Here is a 15,509-nt window from a genome sequence, read left to right on the forward strand (position 1 = left end):
CATAACTTCGATATGTGTGCCTGTACTGATTGGGTACCGTTAAATAGAAGATCGAATGCTTTGTGAATTGTTTTGGTTAATGCTTCTGCTAAATCCATCAATCCAAACAACCATTCAAAAGTTTGAGGTCATTTAAAAAAAAAAAAAAAATGTTTTTTTTATTATATATTTCTCTAGATTACCAAAGTTGCATTTGTTTGATCATGAATACAGTAAAAACCGAACTATTTGCAATATTACTAATAAAAATAAGTTTTTCTATTTTAAATATTATTTCTATAATGGCAAAGCTGGATATTCAGCAGGCATTGTTCCAGTAATTCAGCAATCCTTCAGCAATCCATCCTTTTTTCATGATTAATTTTGATGAATTGAAAGTTGAGAAGCACGCCATTTATTTGAGATAGATCAGTGTTATGTAGAGCTAGGAGATGTTATGTAGAAATGACCAGAGAAGGAGGGAAATGGAGATTGAATTAAGGAAAATGTGATGGGGAGAATTAGCAAGGCAGCTGGACTCACACAAGGCTCTTATGTGTGTGTGTGTGTGTGTGTGTGTGTGTGCGCGCACATGAGGTGAAAAGAGAGCATTCTCTGTGAACTTGAACCGTATTTGTTGTTTTGGAAGAATGCTGTATCACACTATGAGTGTAATACTGAGAGAGAACAAATAATGAAAGGCATGAGGGGGTCTTATTTAGCTAGTGTTTACAGACCTGAATGAAAGTAAGGGTGACTGCTGTAGTCAAGTTAAAAACCTTGTCACACATTCAAACATAAACACAAAATGTCTCATACACACACACACACACACACAAAGAAGGACTTCAAACCCCAATTTCGTCTGGGATGCTGGCCTACAGGGAATTTCATTCTTCCCTCCACACTAGATCTTCATCCAGGAATTGACTAATTTCCTCCAACTCTCTCTTAAAAAATTATTCTTAAGGTTGTGTGGAGTAGAGAATAAAGATCTTAGCGAGCTGGAAACTGGAAGCTTTTAGTTCCACACCTGAGCTACAATATCATCATTGTGTCATTGAGTAGGACATTTAAAGGGATAGTTCACCCAAAAACTACATTATTACTCACCCTCATGTCGTAGTAAACCGTAAGACCTTCGTTCACTTTCACAAAACAAATTATAAGATATTTTTGATTTAATCTGCATTAAGGGTACTACCATGATCAAGGTCCAGAAGGTTAGTAAGGACATCATTAAAATAGTCCATGTGACACTAATTTATTTAGATAACTTTTGCCATCACCTAGCACCCAACAGTAATTGAACACAATATAAAAATGTTTGTCATTTAGAACTTGCCAGACTTTCAATATTGTTAGATTTATTGATTATTTTATATTGATTATTTTATTCTTTCTAATACCCATGTATTTCTATGTCTGTGTGTCTAGGAGCTGCCATTCCCAAGTCAGGTGATCTACAACAGGGTTGGCAAGTGTGGAAGTCGAACGGTCGTCCTGCTGCTGAGGATTCTGGCAGACAAGCATCAGTTTAACCTGGTTTCCTCTGACATCCATAACAAAACAAGACTCACAAAGCATGAGCAGGTCAGTGTGTGTGTGTATGAGGCAACTAATGCTTCCGAGAAATTGTTTAGCAAGCTAAAAGTATAGCAAAATAAAAGGCATATTACTATGATGAAAACTGATGTGATTAAATAAAGGTGTTTGCCAAGGGAAATGCTTGCTGAATGCCAGTGGCAATGAAATTCATCCGAATGGCACTCATTGTGGAGAAAAATACACACTTTTCTCCCTTGCGGAGAGGAAACGAAAACATTCTGTCATCCCGTTTGGGTCGAGTCAAAGCGTCACATCTCCACACCGCTAAAATCAACCTATGAAAAGTTAAAATAAATATGCTGATTAAATAACACTCATATATGTTTGTTGGACAGGAGAAGGAAATAAGTGACTAACGTGAAAATGAAGAACGTTTTGACTGGAAATCTGTCTATATCCCGGAGTACACTCATAATTCTGTCTGGATATTATGGGACCTTTTTGGATAAAATGATTTTGTGAGTGATTATTCATAGGTTTCAGAGAGTAAACTGGTTAGATGTACAGTAAATACTCAAAGCTAATATTAAATGTGTGTGTTTACAGTGGTAAGCTCTGAACACATACAGGTTTCATTGCCATCAGAAAAACTAACTGGTGTGTGTCCAGACAGATAGAGCGTGAGTGGACAACAGCCAAAAAAAATGTATTGTATTTTTAGTATGTTCTCTGTCATTCCAAACCTGTGTGAACACTAATGAAGGTATTTTGAAAAATGGATCCTCTGCAGTGAATTAGGGTGACCATATGCGCCGTTCATACGGGACACATCATGGCCAGGATTTTAATAATGCCTAAAACATTCAGAGCAGTTTGACCAATAACATGCAGGTATTGTACATAATCGACCAATCGTGGGGCTGCGTGTGAGAAGGTGAGATCTAGAGGGAACAATCAAATCGATGCAAATATGCGCAAGTGTTTGTTCGTTCGTTCAATTGACTTGAAGCGTCGCTACGCACAAATCCCCCCCAAAAAAACAAAGTGCGCCACAATGCTTCAAGTCAAACCACAAACAAACACGTGAAAGCAATTCGAAAGCATAAGGAGCCGTCTGTTCTGCTCTTTATAGCTCTCATGAATGTTACACAACAATCAACCTGCACAGTGCAAATAACCGAAACCTGGATATTTTAGGCATTATTAAAACCCTGGCTCTGACGTGTCCCGTAGAAACGGCGAACATGTTCACCCTACAGTGAATGCTTTGACCTTAAGAATCCAAACAGCTGATAAATGCATCACAATAATCCACAAGACTCCAGGTCATCAGTTAATGTCCTGCAAAGCAAAAAAGCAGAATGTTTGAAATAAGCAAATCCATCAAAAATAAATGTTTTAACTTTGAGCTAAAATAGAGTTCTCAATCTTTAGAATTAATTTCTCCAGTAAAAACGTTTGACTGATGGAAGTTTTTTGTAATAAACGGATTAAATTACTTAATAAACAAGTATTTAATATCTTGTTTTGATTGGATTATTGATACAGACGTCAAGTTTAATCATCTAATAAACCATTGACCATGCTTGGAAAATGATCCCATAGGCTTTGTCCATAATAAGCATAAGTTTCCTTGTGCGTGTTAAGTGCATTTCCAGTATTTGTTTTTTGTCTGTTTGACGGCTGTGATTGTGACTGATTACCTATTTGTGGCCTTGGAGCATCTGCACAGTCTCCTAAACAAATGCAAATTTCACTGCAGGATAAGGGTCATAAAACTCTCATTAAGAGAAGAAAGTTTATTTGTGTGTATAGAGGGAATGTTCAGTCTGTTTTTAACCGACCTTTCAACAAGACGAGAACAAATGAACCTCCTCTACATTCAGAATCTTCACATTGTTATGTGATTGTGTAGAACAAGGTTTTGTTATTAAACTGATAGATTACACAAAAATGAAAGTCTGTCAATTGCCAATTAATGTAATTTATTCACCCTCATTTTGTTGCAACCTGTATGGCTTTCCCTGATGGAGCTCAAATGGAAAAGTTCTGAAGATTCTGCTGTTACAATAAAATAGGGACCATCATGAAAAGTGGTCCATATGATTCGTTAGTCTTTAGTGTTACTTTCAGTCATTTCAGTCATTGCATTAGCCTCAGTGCACCAAACCACTTACTGTTTACCCAACCTGAGGTGTTACTTATGATGTGATTCAACCATCACCTTTTATCATTACTTAGTACAGTGTATGGCCATCTGTGTTCCCATATAACCGTTTATGGAACAGGACATTTTCTCATTAAAATGATGTCACTACCTCAGGTTGTAACAGACTTTATGTTTTGACTTTGATGCAGCATTTGATACAGGATTGAAGCTTGAGCAGAGCCCTTGTTACAGTGTTTTTAACAGTTTGATGTGGGTCAAGGAACATGAAGATGTTTAGGTTTTGGTATGAAATCTGAACTCTGAGGGTGGTCTTTCCCAAATTGGAAACTTCTGGAACCTATTGTTGAGCGCTACAGGAAGCTGCGCTCTACACACACTATCCTGGCACATCAGACCAACATTACGCCATCCCGTTCTTCATATGGCGACCCGTTATAGGAATTGTTAAGTCTCCTTATGCCTGTGTGTGTATGTTTTTGAAGACCGTAACATGCATTTAGGGACACACAGGCTCTGTCAGAGCTGACTGGGGCCCCAGCTGGCCCTCATTAGGAAACATTAAGGTTAAGAAAAATCAGCCTCATCAGATGACCTAATAACTTTCCACTGCACCATGCACTATCCAAGTGAGGAATGTTTTCTTGGTGAGTGTGATTCTGAAACTTGGACAGATGAGGTCTGTTTGGAGTGTTTTTGCATTTCTGGTTTATTTTTTGAAATGGATCCACCCCTGTTTCTGAAGAATTATTGTTTTATAGCAACTGAAGAAAGTGTAGCAAACATATGATGTGGTTTTGCTTTACAAAAACTGTTGGAACTGTAGTTTTAATTAGTTGTGTCTAGTTATGTCTCAATTTACGAGTGTTTTATTTATTTGTTTGACAGGAATAATTTATTTAGTAAGTACTTTTCATGTAGCATACAGTATACTTCTGGTGGTTCAATTATTTTTGGTAAAAAAAATATTTTTTTATTACTACCAGATATAACTTATTGAATTGGTGTTCTGTTATTGTAAGTTGTTGAACCCCATTGCTGTTTGTTTTGTAAAAATGTAAGCGTTGAATAAAGAGATTGTCATGAATGGTTGTGTAACATGCATTTTGATCTGTTTATTTAATCAAAACCACAGTAAACGCAGGCTAGTGAGACAATATGTGCTTTGATTTATCGGAGTAATCAGATTTGTGTTGATTTTTTGCCAGGTGGATTTGATGAGAAATATTAGCACTATTCCGCAGCCTTTTCTGTACACCAGACATGTTCACTTTCTCAATTTCACAAGGTAAGCAAATCATGAATATTAGTCTGAAGTTTATCTGATTAATCGAAGATAAAAACAAAGCCAAACATTGGTGAACAATTCGGTGCTCATACTGTTTGTCTCTTTCTTTCTCAGATTTAGGATAGAACAGCCTGTCTACATAAACATCATCAGGGATCCCATTAACCGTTTCCTCTCCAATTACTTTTTTCGTCGTTTTGGGGACTGGAGAGGAGAGCAGAATCACTTGATCCGCACACCCCAGATGAAAGATGACGAGAGATATCTGGTCAGTGGCAGTTTTTAAATCCCTCCTTCTTCTTTCTTTTTTAGAAAACAGACTAGTAATTTTGCCTATTCAAACATATATGAGCTGTACATACAAGTTTACATAGCAAATAGCAGAGGGACCATTAAGTGACTTGACTTTGGAACTGTATTTCCTGTTGAGAATTAATTTATTGCACAACAAGTGTTTGAGAGAGATTGTGCAAGAGTCTGGTTTTATGTTTGGAAATTAGCTCAGACAATGTGAACAGAATGCTCAGGAATTGATTAGCCATGCTTGCTTTTTATTCAGTCAAGTCAATTGCACTGCTAAGCGCTCTGATTTGGATTTGGGGGAAAAAACATCATGGATGCTGAAAGTCAAGACAATTACACAAAAACTTGGCACTGCTGGAAGAACTACATCAGTCGACTAAGGATTGTGACAGAATTATGGCTTATATCTGGTATTCATAAAACATAAATGGCTAGTTTCCCAGACGTATTAATCTGGAACATTAACCGGGACTTTTTTTCTTCAAGTTACTAGTTAATTCAGTCCAGGTCACTTTCTTTGTTAACTCATCCTTTGCTTTGTTTAAAGGGATCATACGTGATACTACATGCAAGTTGTTTGAACTGAAATGTGTGTTGGCAGTGTGTGTACACAACCACCCTAAATGATAAAAATCCACTCAGTGTTTTTATGTAATCTGCTAAAATCTTTACCCCTTTCTCAAATCAAGCCATTCTCAGATGCCTGTCTACTGTATGTGAGGTCACACAGACAGGCCCCTCCCACAATAGTTTGATTGACAGTAGCGTTTCAGCACAGACTGGACTGGCGTCTTACCTTAGACCCGCCCTGAGTAAGCTGTCATCAGTCCGACATTGTTTTACCGCCAGAGCAGATGTAGACAAGAATGACACAACAACGATGAAATAATGAAGTGTAGGCAATCTAGGTGTGAGACATTATAGACAAAAGAATAATGATTAGCAGCAGTTCAGAGTCCAGTATCATGTTTGCAATTCAAAAGAACCATTCTATTTTCATAATCAGTCCTGTATTGGAAGTGTGAATGGCTCATTGTATGAAACTTCAGCATGATGTGAAAAAAAATATTGGGAGTCAGTTTGTTACTTTTAGTTTATTAGTGTTAATTTATTTTATTAAACTGGATAAATTGTTACACCTTTTATATTTTATGTGGTGTCATGATTTACTTTTGATAAAAACAAAGGTTTATTATTGTATATTCGTTTGGCATTTCATTAATTTTACCCTTTAAATTCACTTATTGAAAGAACAACAATAGCAGCAGCAGTATCGTGTAACATTGATCTGAAACACATTTATTTGGTACTTGCTTGTCGTCGACATCACGCTTCGTTGCAATTTCTTTCTAGGAATTAAATGTTTTCTGTGAATCTTTAAAGTCTCTCCATGAGCGATCGTACAGGTGTGGCTGTTAGGGATGCACTGAACTAATAAATTAAACACTGGGCTGGAGGCTGAATACCGTACACTGTTTTTAACAATTTTCCCGTGATGGCCTATTTTGCTATTTTTTTCAACATTGCATTAATTAAATTGCCAAAATGTGCTTTTTACTGTCTAGTCGTGCTTTTCAAATTATAACTGAATATTACAAAACAACAATTTAAAAAAATACACTTAACACTTAACATTTTTTTTAATTCAAGCAGACATTATGCCAAAATAATAATTAATAATAATTAAATTAAATTATTATTAAATTAAATTATTAATTAATTATTATTATTACATTATACCAACAAAGTGCAATTAACTTTAAATTAATAAGTTAGTAAAATAATATTTTTGGGCCATTTTTGAGACTTGAATCAGGCATGTATTTTTTGCTGTACAAATAAAAGTAGCCTTGCTGAGCAGAAGAGACTCTTTTAAAACATTAGAAAATATTACGGATCCCAATTTGAACACTATGTGTGAATGTTATAATCAATGTATTAATAGAGCTGTTGTAGGGTAATTATCATTATCATTATTATTGTCTTTATTTAATTTTACAGAATAACAGTAAGATTACAGTACTATAATTTTTTTATGTTGATGGAGTTGTTGCTTTTTCTTGACTTTAATCTTGACAGAAACCCACAAGAAGATCTGAGTGCTTCTTTTGTTGACAACAGCATGATGATTTACAAATGATTTTCATTAGGAATTTGTGAAGATGTTTGTCGCACATATCACATTGTCACATGCCTTTTAAAAATTCACAAAAACGTTCCTGAGAGAGTTGACGAGTCAAGTTTAGCACAGACTCACACTTTGGACTTTGAACCATGATGCCGCAAGCTCCTGAAATGCTGTCAGAATACATGGAATTCCTGCATGCATTTGAAAATATAACATTCTGCAGTTTATTTACTAATCGTTTGAAATAATTTTGCAATTTCATTTCAATCATCATATAGTAGCCTAACCACCAGCATCAGCCACCTCTTCTTCTCATCAGAGACATGATGCAGCACTAAAAAGTTTCTTGCCTTTCAGTGCTTCGTGCTTGTAAATGAGTTCTGTGTCTTTCTTTGATAGTTTTAAATACTTTCACACTGCCGACATGTTTGCTGCATTTGTGAGTGCATGTATTTGATCCTGTTCGTCATTGTTCAGACTTTTTACTTATTCGGCAGAACACCGAAATTAAATATACATTTTTTGCTATTTTCGAGCAAATAATTTATAATTTCGCACCAGAAAGATCACTTTGGTGAGCGTATTCGAGCTGCCAAGACTAACTTCATTTCGACCCTGATTTTGTTTGTAATGATGTCATATCAGTTTGTAGTTCTATTTAATTTGAAGCATATCGGGGCCTTAAGTGACTGATGTGTTCTGTTGTTTGATGATTATAGCAGTAGTCATTTACTCCTAACATCTGAGCCGCTGAAGACGCAGTGGATTAACATTTGTTTTTACCTAAATGTGTGTATATGTTCATGTGAATCATTCGTGATCCAGCTTCACCAACAGATGAAGTGAGAGTAAGATTTTTTTAATTTTTAAATCTTTGCAGATCGCCTATCCTAATAATGTACTAATTAGCAATTTTCACGATGAATGCGGCTAAAGTAAACGGTTGCTCAGAGAGGAGGATCAAGAGAGAGCAAAGCTCATTTGCATTCAAAGGAAAATGTTACAAAACTGCATGCTTTGAAAAGAACTGTTTTTAACACTACCATTGAGCAATTTTAACCAAACTATGTTTCAGACTTCATTAAGACCCAGAAAAATCATATCAACTTGTGGAAAATGGGTATCCAATGACCCCTTTAAAAAGGCCAGATTTATGAATATTTCTAGAAGGGGGTCAAGGTTAGGTTAGTGAACGTGCCCTGCTGGCAGATGGTGTGACTATAGCATCTTGTCAACTTTCTCTATTGACGGCCAATCATTAGTATGTATATATATATATATATATATATATATATATATATATATATATATATATATATATATATGCAACCTCCCGCTCTCTCTAGTGAAGCCAATAAGGAAGTAACTAAAAAAACTGCAATTCATCGACTGGCTGCTTGAGGCTGGCAGCAAAAGAGAGTCAATCCCATAGACTTCCCATGTTAAAATGCCCAACTTTACAGCAGAAAAAAACATGTTTTCAGCCTGGTGCAAAAAATTATTTTGGTCTATATAGCTAATTTTGCCCTTCATGACAACTGTGAGGGGGGTGAATTTTTGTATAACTCATCCGTTTAAATTATATTAAGCCTTAAAGTTCTGCATAATTAAGGGCGTGGCCACTTGAGTGACAGGTGAATTGCCACTGCTGTCACAGCTCACGGCTCGCTCTGCACATTTTAGGCTTCAAAAACTCTCTTCAGGAGTCTACGAGTGACATCACGGACACTACGTCCATGTTTTTATACAGTCTATGGTATTTATGTATATACTATTTTTTAAATTTGAGGTCAGCTAAATTTTTTGAAAGACATGTATACTTTCATTCAACCAGAATGCGTAAAATTGGTTCATTTAAAAAGTGATTACATTTGAAAATACATTTGTAATTTAACTTTTTTTTTTTTTTTTTGTGAACTTTAAAGTCATCAATTGATCCAGGAATAAAATTTAAAAAAAAACTAAAATTTTAATTTTTTTACAAAAAATTAAGCAGCACAACTGATTCACAACTGATCAAAACGTATAATAATAAGAAATGTTTCTCAAACAGCAAAACATCATATTAGAATGATTTCTGAAGTATCATGAGGCACTTGAGACTGGAGTGATGCTGCTGAAAATGATTTGTATTCTTAAAGGAACACACATGACACAGGCCAAAATAACATACAGTAGCAATTTTATTTCAGTGGGAATTGAACTTATCTTAGTTAATGAGAGACTACAGTAATTATAATTAGAACGTCACCATATAGAACGCAACCTCCTCTTAAGATCCCCTCTCCTCCTGGAGGCCTGGTTAACCACATCTCTGATTTCTGTAGTTTAGGATTAGTGTGTCTTGTGATCTGTCTCATTCTAAACACATCTGTTTGCTTGATTATATGTCTGTAATAGCTGGGCCCCTTGTCAGACCTGAGCCTTCAGAATGGTATGCTACTGAAGCTTAATTTTTGATCTTTCCATTTGAATTGAATTATTATAATCTGTGATGTAGGAATTCCCCACAATCTGCATGGATGTGCACACACACACATATTCTTAAAACTGTAGAATAACTGGATACTGCAAAGTCATCCTATTAATTTGAAGCCTGTGAAGGGAGTTTTTGAAAGTGTTAGTTAGAGCATTAGAGAATGTCCATGTTTGTGGTGAGGGGCACTTTCTAAACTGGTGTGACCTGAAATTTTATAAGCTGGTTTCCTTTCAATTCCTAAAGTGTGTTTGTGTGTATAAAGCCCCTTTCATAATGCCATTCCGGAAAATACACGGGTAATGTGTCCTGGCAAATGTTCCCGGGTCGCTAGATTTTGCCCCTTTCAAACTGCCAGTGATTACCCGGAATATGTGTGTGCATTCACACACAACCTGTAAAGGTCTCGTAAAGACACGTGACATCAAAATATGACGTGTAATGTATGAGTCAAAAATTCTAGGCACATTAACTTTCACTTAAGCTGGTGAATGATCTCAGCTTCAGCACGGAAAGTGAGAAGGTGACTGGTCTCTGATTCATTACAGTTTGAACATATTTCCTTTTGTCGCAAAAGCTGATCTGCCTTCAAAACATCTGGTAAAAGATCACTGCGACACAACCTTTACGGCATTTATTCTGGCTTTTGTTCCACAGGGAGGGTAAGCTACAGAAGTTATTACTGAAAGGACTGGCTGTTCACAGAGTGCTGTATCAAAATATATTCATAGAAAGTTGACTGGAAGGAAAAAGTGTGGTAGGAAAAGGTGCACAATCAACAGGGATGACCACAGCCTTGGGAAGATTGTCAGGAAAAGCAGATTCAAGAACTTGGGAGAGCTTCACAAGGAGTGGACTGAAGCCTGAGTCAGCGCATCAAGAGTTACCACACTCAGACGTATTAAAGAAAAGGGCTACAGCTGTCACATTCCTAGAACCAAGCCACTCCTGAACCAGAAAGAACATCAGAAGCATTTTACCTGGGGTAAGGAAAAAAATACCTGGACTGTTGCTCAGTGGTCCAAAGTCCTCTTTTCAGATGAAAGTCAATTTAGCATTTCATTTGGAATGCAAAGTCTGGGGTCTGGAGGAAGACTGGAAAGGTAAAGAAACCAAGCTGCTTGAAGACCATTGTGAAGTTTATGAAGTCAGTGATGATTTGTGTGCCATGACATCTGCTGGTGTTGTTCCATTGTGTTTTATCAAGTCCAAAGTTAATGCAGCCATCTACCAGGTTCTGTGCCAATACCACTTGCAAGTTTTTTTCTTGACCATGATATTACTGTGCTTGATTGGTCAGCCAACATGCCTGACTTGAACCTCACAGAGAATTTGTGAGGTATTGTGAAGAGGAAGATAAGTAACATCTGACAAACAATACAGAGGAGCTGAAGGCCGCTATCAAAGCAACCTGGGCTTCAATAACGCCTCAGCAGTGCCACAGGCTGATCGCCTCCATGCCCCACACCACATTGAAGCAGTAATTCATGGAAAAGGGGTCCCAACCAAGTATTGAGTGCATAATTAGACCTGCTTTGGAGATCTTGAACCTTTCGGTTTTGTTAATCTTATTTTGATTGATCTTTGTGAAAATATATTTAAAAAAAATTCCTAAGCTGTAAGTCATAACCATCAGATTTAAAACAAAAAACTTGAAATATTTTATTTTGTGTGCAATGAATCTAGATTTTTTTTTTTTATTATTATTAAATAAAAAAAAATAAAGAACTTTTACATGATATTCAAATTTTTTTGAGATGCACCTGTATAGAAATTTGACACATTTGAATACATTTGATATCATGGTCTTAAAAACCTTTATATTTCAGGTCTTCTGCTTAAAATGCAAATGAACACTACTTTTCAAAATAAGCCTTTAATGCTACATTTATTAATTACAAAGGCTGCATTTATTTAATCAAAATTGCAGTAAAAGCAGCAATATTTTTTTATATTATTCAAATTTAAAAATATTTTGTGTGTATTTTAAAATGTAATTTATTCCTACTATGGTAAATATGAATTTTCAGCAGCCATAACTACAGTCACATGATCCCACAGAAATCTTTCTAATTTTTTCATTTGGTGCTCAAGAAACATTTCTTATTATCTTCATTGTTGAAAACAGTTGTGCTGCCTAATACTTTTGTGGGAACCATGGGGAAATTGTATTCAGGATTCTTTGAAGAATAGAAATTTCAAAAGAGCAGCATGTATAGAAATGGAAATCTTTTGCAACATTATAATTGTCTTTACGGTCACTTAAGATCAGTCTGATGTGTCCTTGCACCCGCTTTTTGTGTGAGGTATGCTGGCAGACCTTCAAAGCTGTAAGACTGTACTGCCCATGTTTAATAATGACTTTAAAGCCATACCGTGTGTGTGTGTGTGTGTGTGTGCGCGCAGGAAATTGCCCCTATTAGTGGAACTCATCCAGGTTCTCAGTTCTGTGGCTGACTGACTTCTTGTCTCCTGTTGTATTCTATCATTTAATCTGGTCTCCAAATGTCTCATCTCACTTCTGCTTTGCTCAAATAGTGGTCAGTCAAAAAATATATAAAATACCCATTATTTATTGTTCGCATTTTTCTTTTTGTAGCTTTTTCTAGACAGAATACACAAAAATGCTTTGTTTCACATCAGGAAAAGAGCATGTTGCTTGGTGACATCCATCTGGAGGTAGTTTAGGGGTAAATTGCGATGGCTGTGTTCCTAGGTGCTTAGTGAAATGGCCACCTTGGGACTGAATAAAGAACACAAGGCAAAATAAGTGTGTCACCTGAGCTGAAGTGGGTCCTCTTAGAGAGAGAAAGAGGACTGTGTGTGAAAGATTGCCCGCTTTTACTGCTCGGGACGTAACTTTATAAGTAATTTCATATATATACACACACAGACTGACTTTCTTTTTATACTCTCCTCTTTTCTCCACTTCCACCAAACAGTATCTTCATCTTCATTGAATTTTTCTTGTAATTATTGGGTTAAAAGTCTGCCACAGCTTTAAGGCATCATTATCTCTTCAGGGATTTGAGTAGGTTGTTCTCTAAGTTGCTATGTAATTGGTGATCTGTTAGAGGATGACATTTCTGTTCCTTTTGTTCTCTGCAGACATTTGCCCTTTTTGGCCATCTGGCTTTCTGTACTTCAATCCTTTCCCTTTTTATATTCCCAAAAGTCAGCGGAAACCCAAATGGAACATAACCTGTTTGTGTTTCAGCAATGGCTTGTGTGCATTCAAAGTGCATATCCGTCAGAGTTTGTATGTGTCTCTGTTGGGGCGGAGTGGGGATGCGGATGAAAGGACATTGATGCGCTCTTGGCTTTTCGGCTCTATTCAGATACACACAGAGTGAGTATTGTTAAAGGAACTGGCCCTCCTGGAGCTCCACTGCTTTGAAGGAATCGCCAATGCATTAGTTTGATATTGTCAACAAATGAACACATTCATAGGACAGCGAAAGCAGGTTTAACACAGCAATCTACTCTCTTTGCTCTAGTTCACAACCACAATTTAAGGGTTAGTTTACCCAAAAATTAAAATTAGCCTGTGATGTACTCGCCCCAGAGGCATCCTAGGTTTATATGACTTCCAATCTGAGTTATATTAAAAATTGTCCTGCCCCCTCCAAGCCTTACAATGGGGGTAAGCAGATGATTTTTGTCAACAGTCAAGAAGACGTGAAATAAAGTGCGTGCATTCATAATAAAACATACCTCACACAGCTCCAGGGGTGAATGAAGGCTTCCTGTAGCAGATCCATGCGTTTTTTTTTTTAAAGAAAAATATCCATATTTCAACATTTTTTAATTATGTTTTGAATTATTTTAGTTGATATTAGTTGAACACTTAAAACATAATGTCCAAAATGCCAAAACCTTTTCATAATGTTTTTTTTCTTTTATGGGTGAAATGTCTTTTAATATGTGACCACATTAAGCCCACAGTTTAAATGGTTTTAATAAGAAAAATAAAGCATTCAAACATTTGGAACGCAGAGGAAGTATTTTAGAAAGTGACAGTACAGAATTTGGGAAGGAAACAGTAAAAAAAAAAAAGGCAGTTGACTTATGTTCAAAAAATCTCAAAATATAAAACAAGCTTAAAATGAGCAAAATTCCCAACATGATCAGGTCTGAAGTTGAATTGTATAAAACACCTACCATTTCAGTCTCAAAAGGACGTCAAAACTGGAGAAACCATCAGAAATCTTAATTATCCAAGTTGATTTCTAAACTCTTTGAGTTGTTGTATTGAAAAGCAGCAAATGTGTGGTAACAACTTTAGTGGACCTTTTCATTTCCTGAATTAGGGCATAATAAAAGGCAGAGAAATAATGCTCACATATCAGCTGATACCCGTCATGTGTTAAGGGCATTCTACTATGAAAGATTAATGCTGAAATAACTCGGACTATGTTTTTCTACCTGCCAGCATGACCGCTCTTTTCTTCAAGACCCACAGCTTGCACGTGATTCCCTCCAGCTCTGAGGCACCCACCTGGGGCTCATGAAAGGGAAAAAGTGCGTGGAGTCTAGAGCCTCGTGGATATTTGTTCTATACCTAACCTCTTTTGTGAACAAGTTAAAGACAAGGCTGTTAACTTGACAAATTGCCCTCTTTTCCAAGAAGTGTTGACCATGTTGTTTGCAGCATGTAATCTGTTGTTTTAATTATCAACAAGGATCATTAGCATTGTTGGCTGCATTGTTTTTAAGAAACAAATAATATTTTTTATTCTTATTCATGTTTTTCTCTGTGGACTTAATGGATTGTAGTCTTTGTAGGCCTCCCCTGTTGTGTATTTTAAGTGTGGGTGGATTGACTTAATTAAAGCTTCTGGATCAGATAAAGTGATAAAACTTTGTTTCTGTTAATGCATCAGTTCCCTAGTCCATGTTTTGGAAGCCTTTATAAGAGATAACCATAATGACTTTCTAAAGACTGTGGTTCACTGCTTGTGTAAGTGGTGCCCCCATGTGTTCACTTGAAGAGATTGGAGGTACAGTTATACAATATTAAAGCATATAATCCATTGAAAATGAGTGTGTCTATGATTTTGATTAAATGTGTTCTTTGTGCTGCTTTCGTTTTGGCAGTAGGATCTGTCTGTCTGACTCATTTCCCCTTTTCTCCACTGCAGGACATTAATGTTTGCATCATGGAGAACTACCCAGAGTGCTCTAACCCGCGTCTCTTCTACATCGTTCCATACTTTTGTGGACAACACCCTCAGTGCAGGTAATTATGACCCATCACTCTTTGGGCATTAATGTTGATGATGGCTGAAATGCTTTCAAACCAAAAACAATCACTCTTTTTTTAATGGTCTTCACTGAACTTGTACACATGCTTATTGTTACTGTATTTTATTGTTTATTTATAGAGTTAAACAGAAAAGCATGCCGATTTTCTTCCAGTCCTGCACTTTCACAAGCCTAAAGGGATAGTTCTTCCAAAAGAATCGAAATTGTCACTGTTTACTCACTCTCAAGTCATTCTAAACCTGTATGATTTTCTTCAAAATATATTAAGACAAGGATATTTTGAAGAATATATTTAGGTTCCCAAAAAAAAAAAATGGTTAAAAGGAACTTTGAAATTAAATTGGTTAGCCAAGCA

The 15,509-nt window shown here is 36.3% G+C and overlaps 1 protein-coding gene across 1 annotated transcript in view; it reads left to right on the top strand.

The window, feature by feature from the left end:
- The window catches only part of usta (uronyl 2-sulfotransferase a), a 60,274-nt gene that overhangs the window by 42,179 nt on the left and 2,586 nt on the right, over window positions 1-15,509 (top strand). Inside the window, exons 3-6 of the mRNA XM_052585635.1 lie at window positions 1,417-1,572; window positions 4,903-4,982; window positions 5,097-5,250; window positions 15,031-15,128. Of these exons, the coding sequence (XP_052441595.1) occupies window positions 1,417-1,572; window positions 4,903-4,982; window positions 5,097-5,250; window positions 15,031-15,128 (488 nt within the window). The remainder of the gene's footprint in view (window positions 1-1,416; window positions 1,573-4,902; window positions 4,983-5,096; window positions 5,251-15,030; window positions 15,129-15,509) is intronic.

This window comes from Carassius gibelio, chromosome B20 (assembly GCF_023724105.1).
Source record: "Carassius gibelio isolate Cgi1373 ecotype wild population from Czech Republic chromosome B20, carGib1.2-hapl.c, whole genome shotgun sequence".
Taxonomy (NCBI): Eukaryota; Metazoa; Chordata; class Actinopteri; order Cypriniformes; family Cyprinidae; genus Carassius; species Carassius gibelio.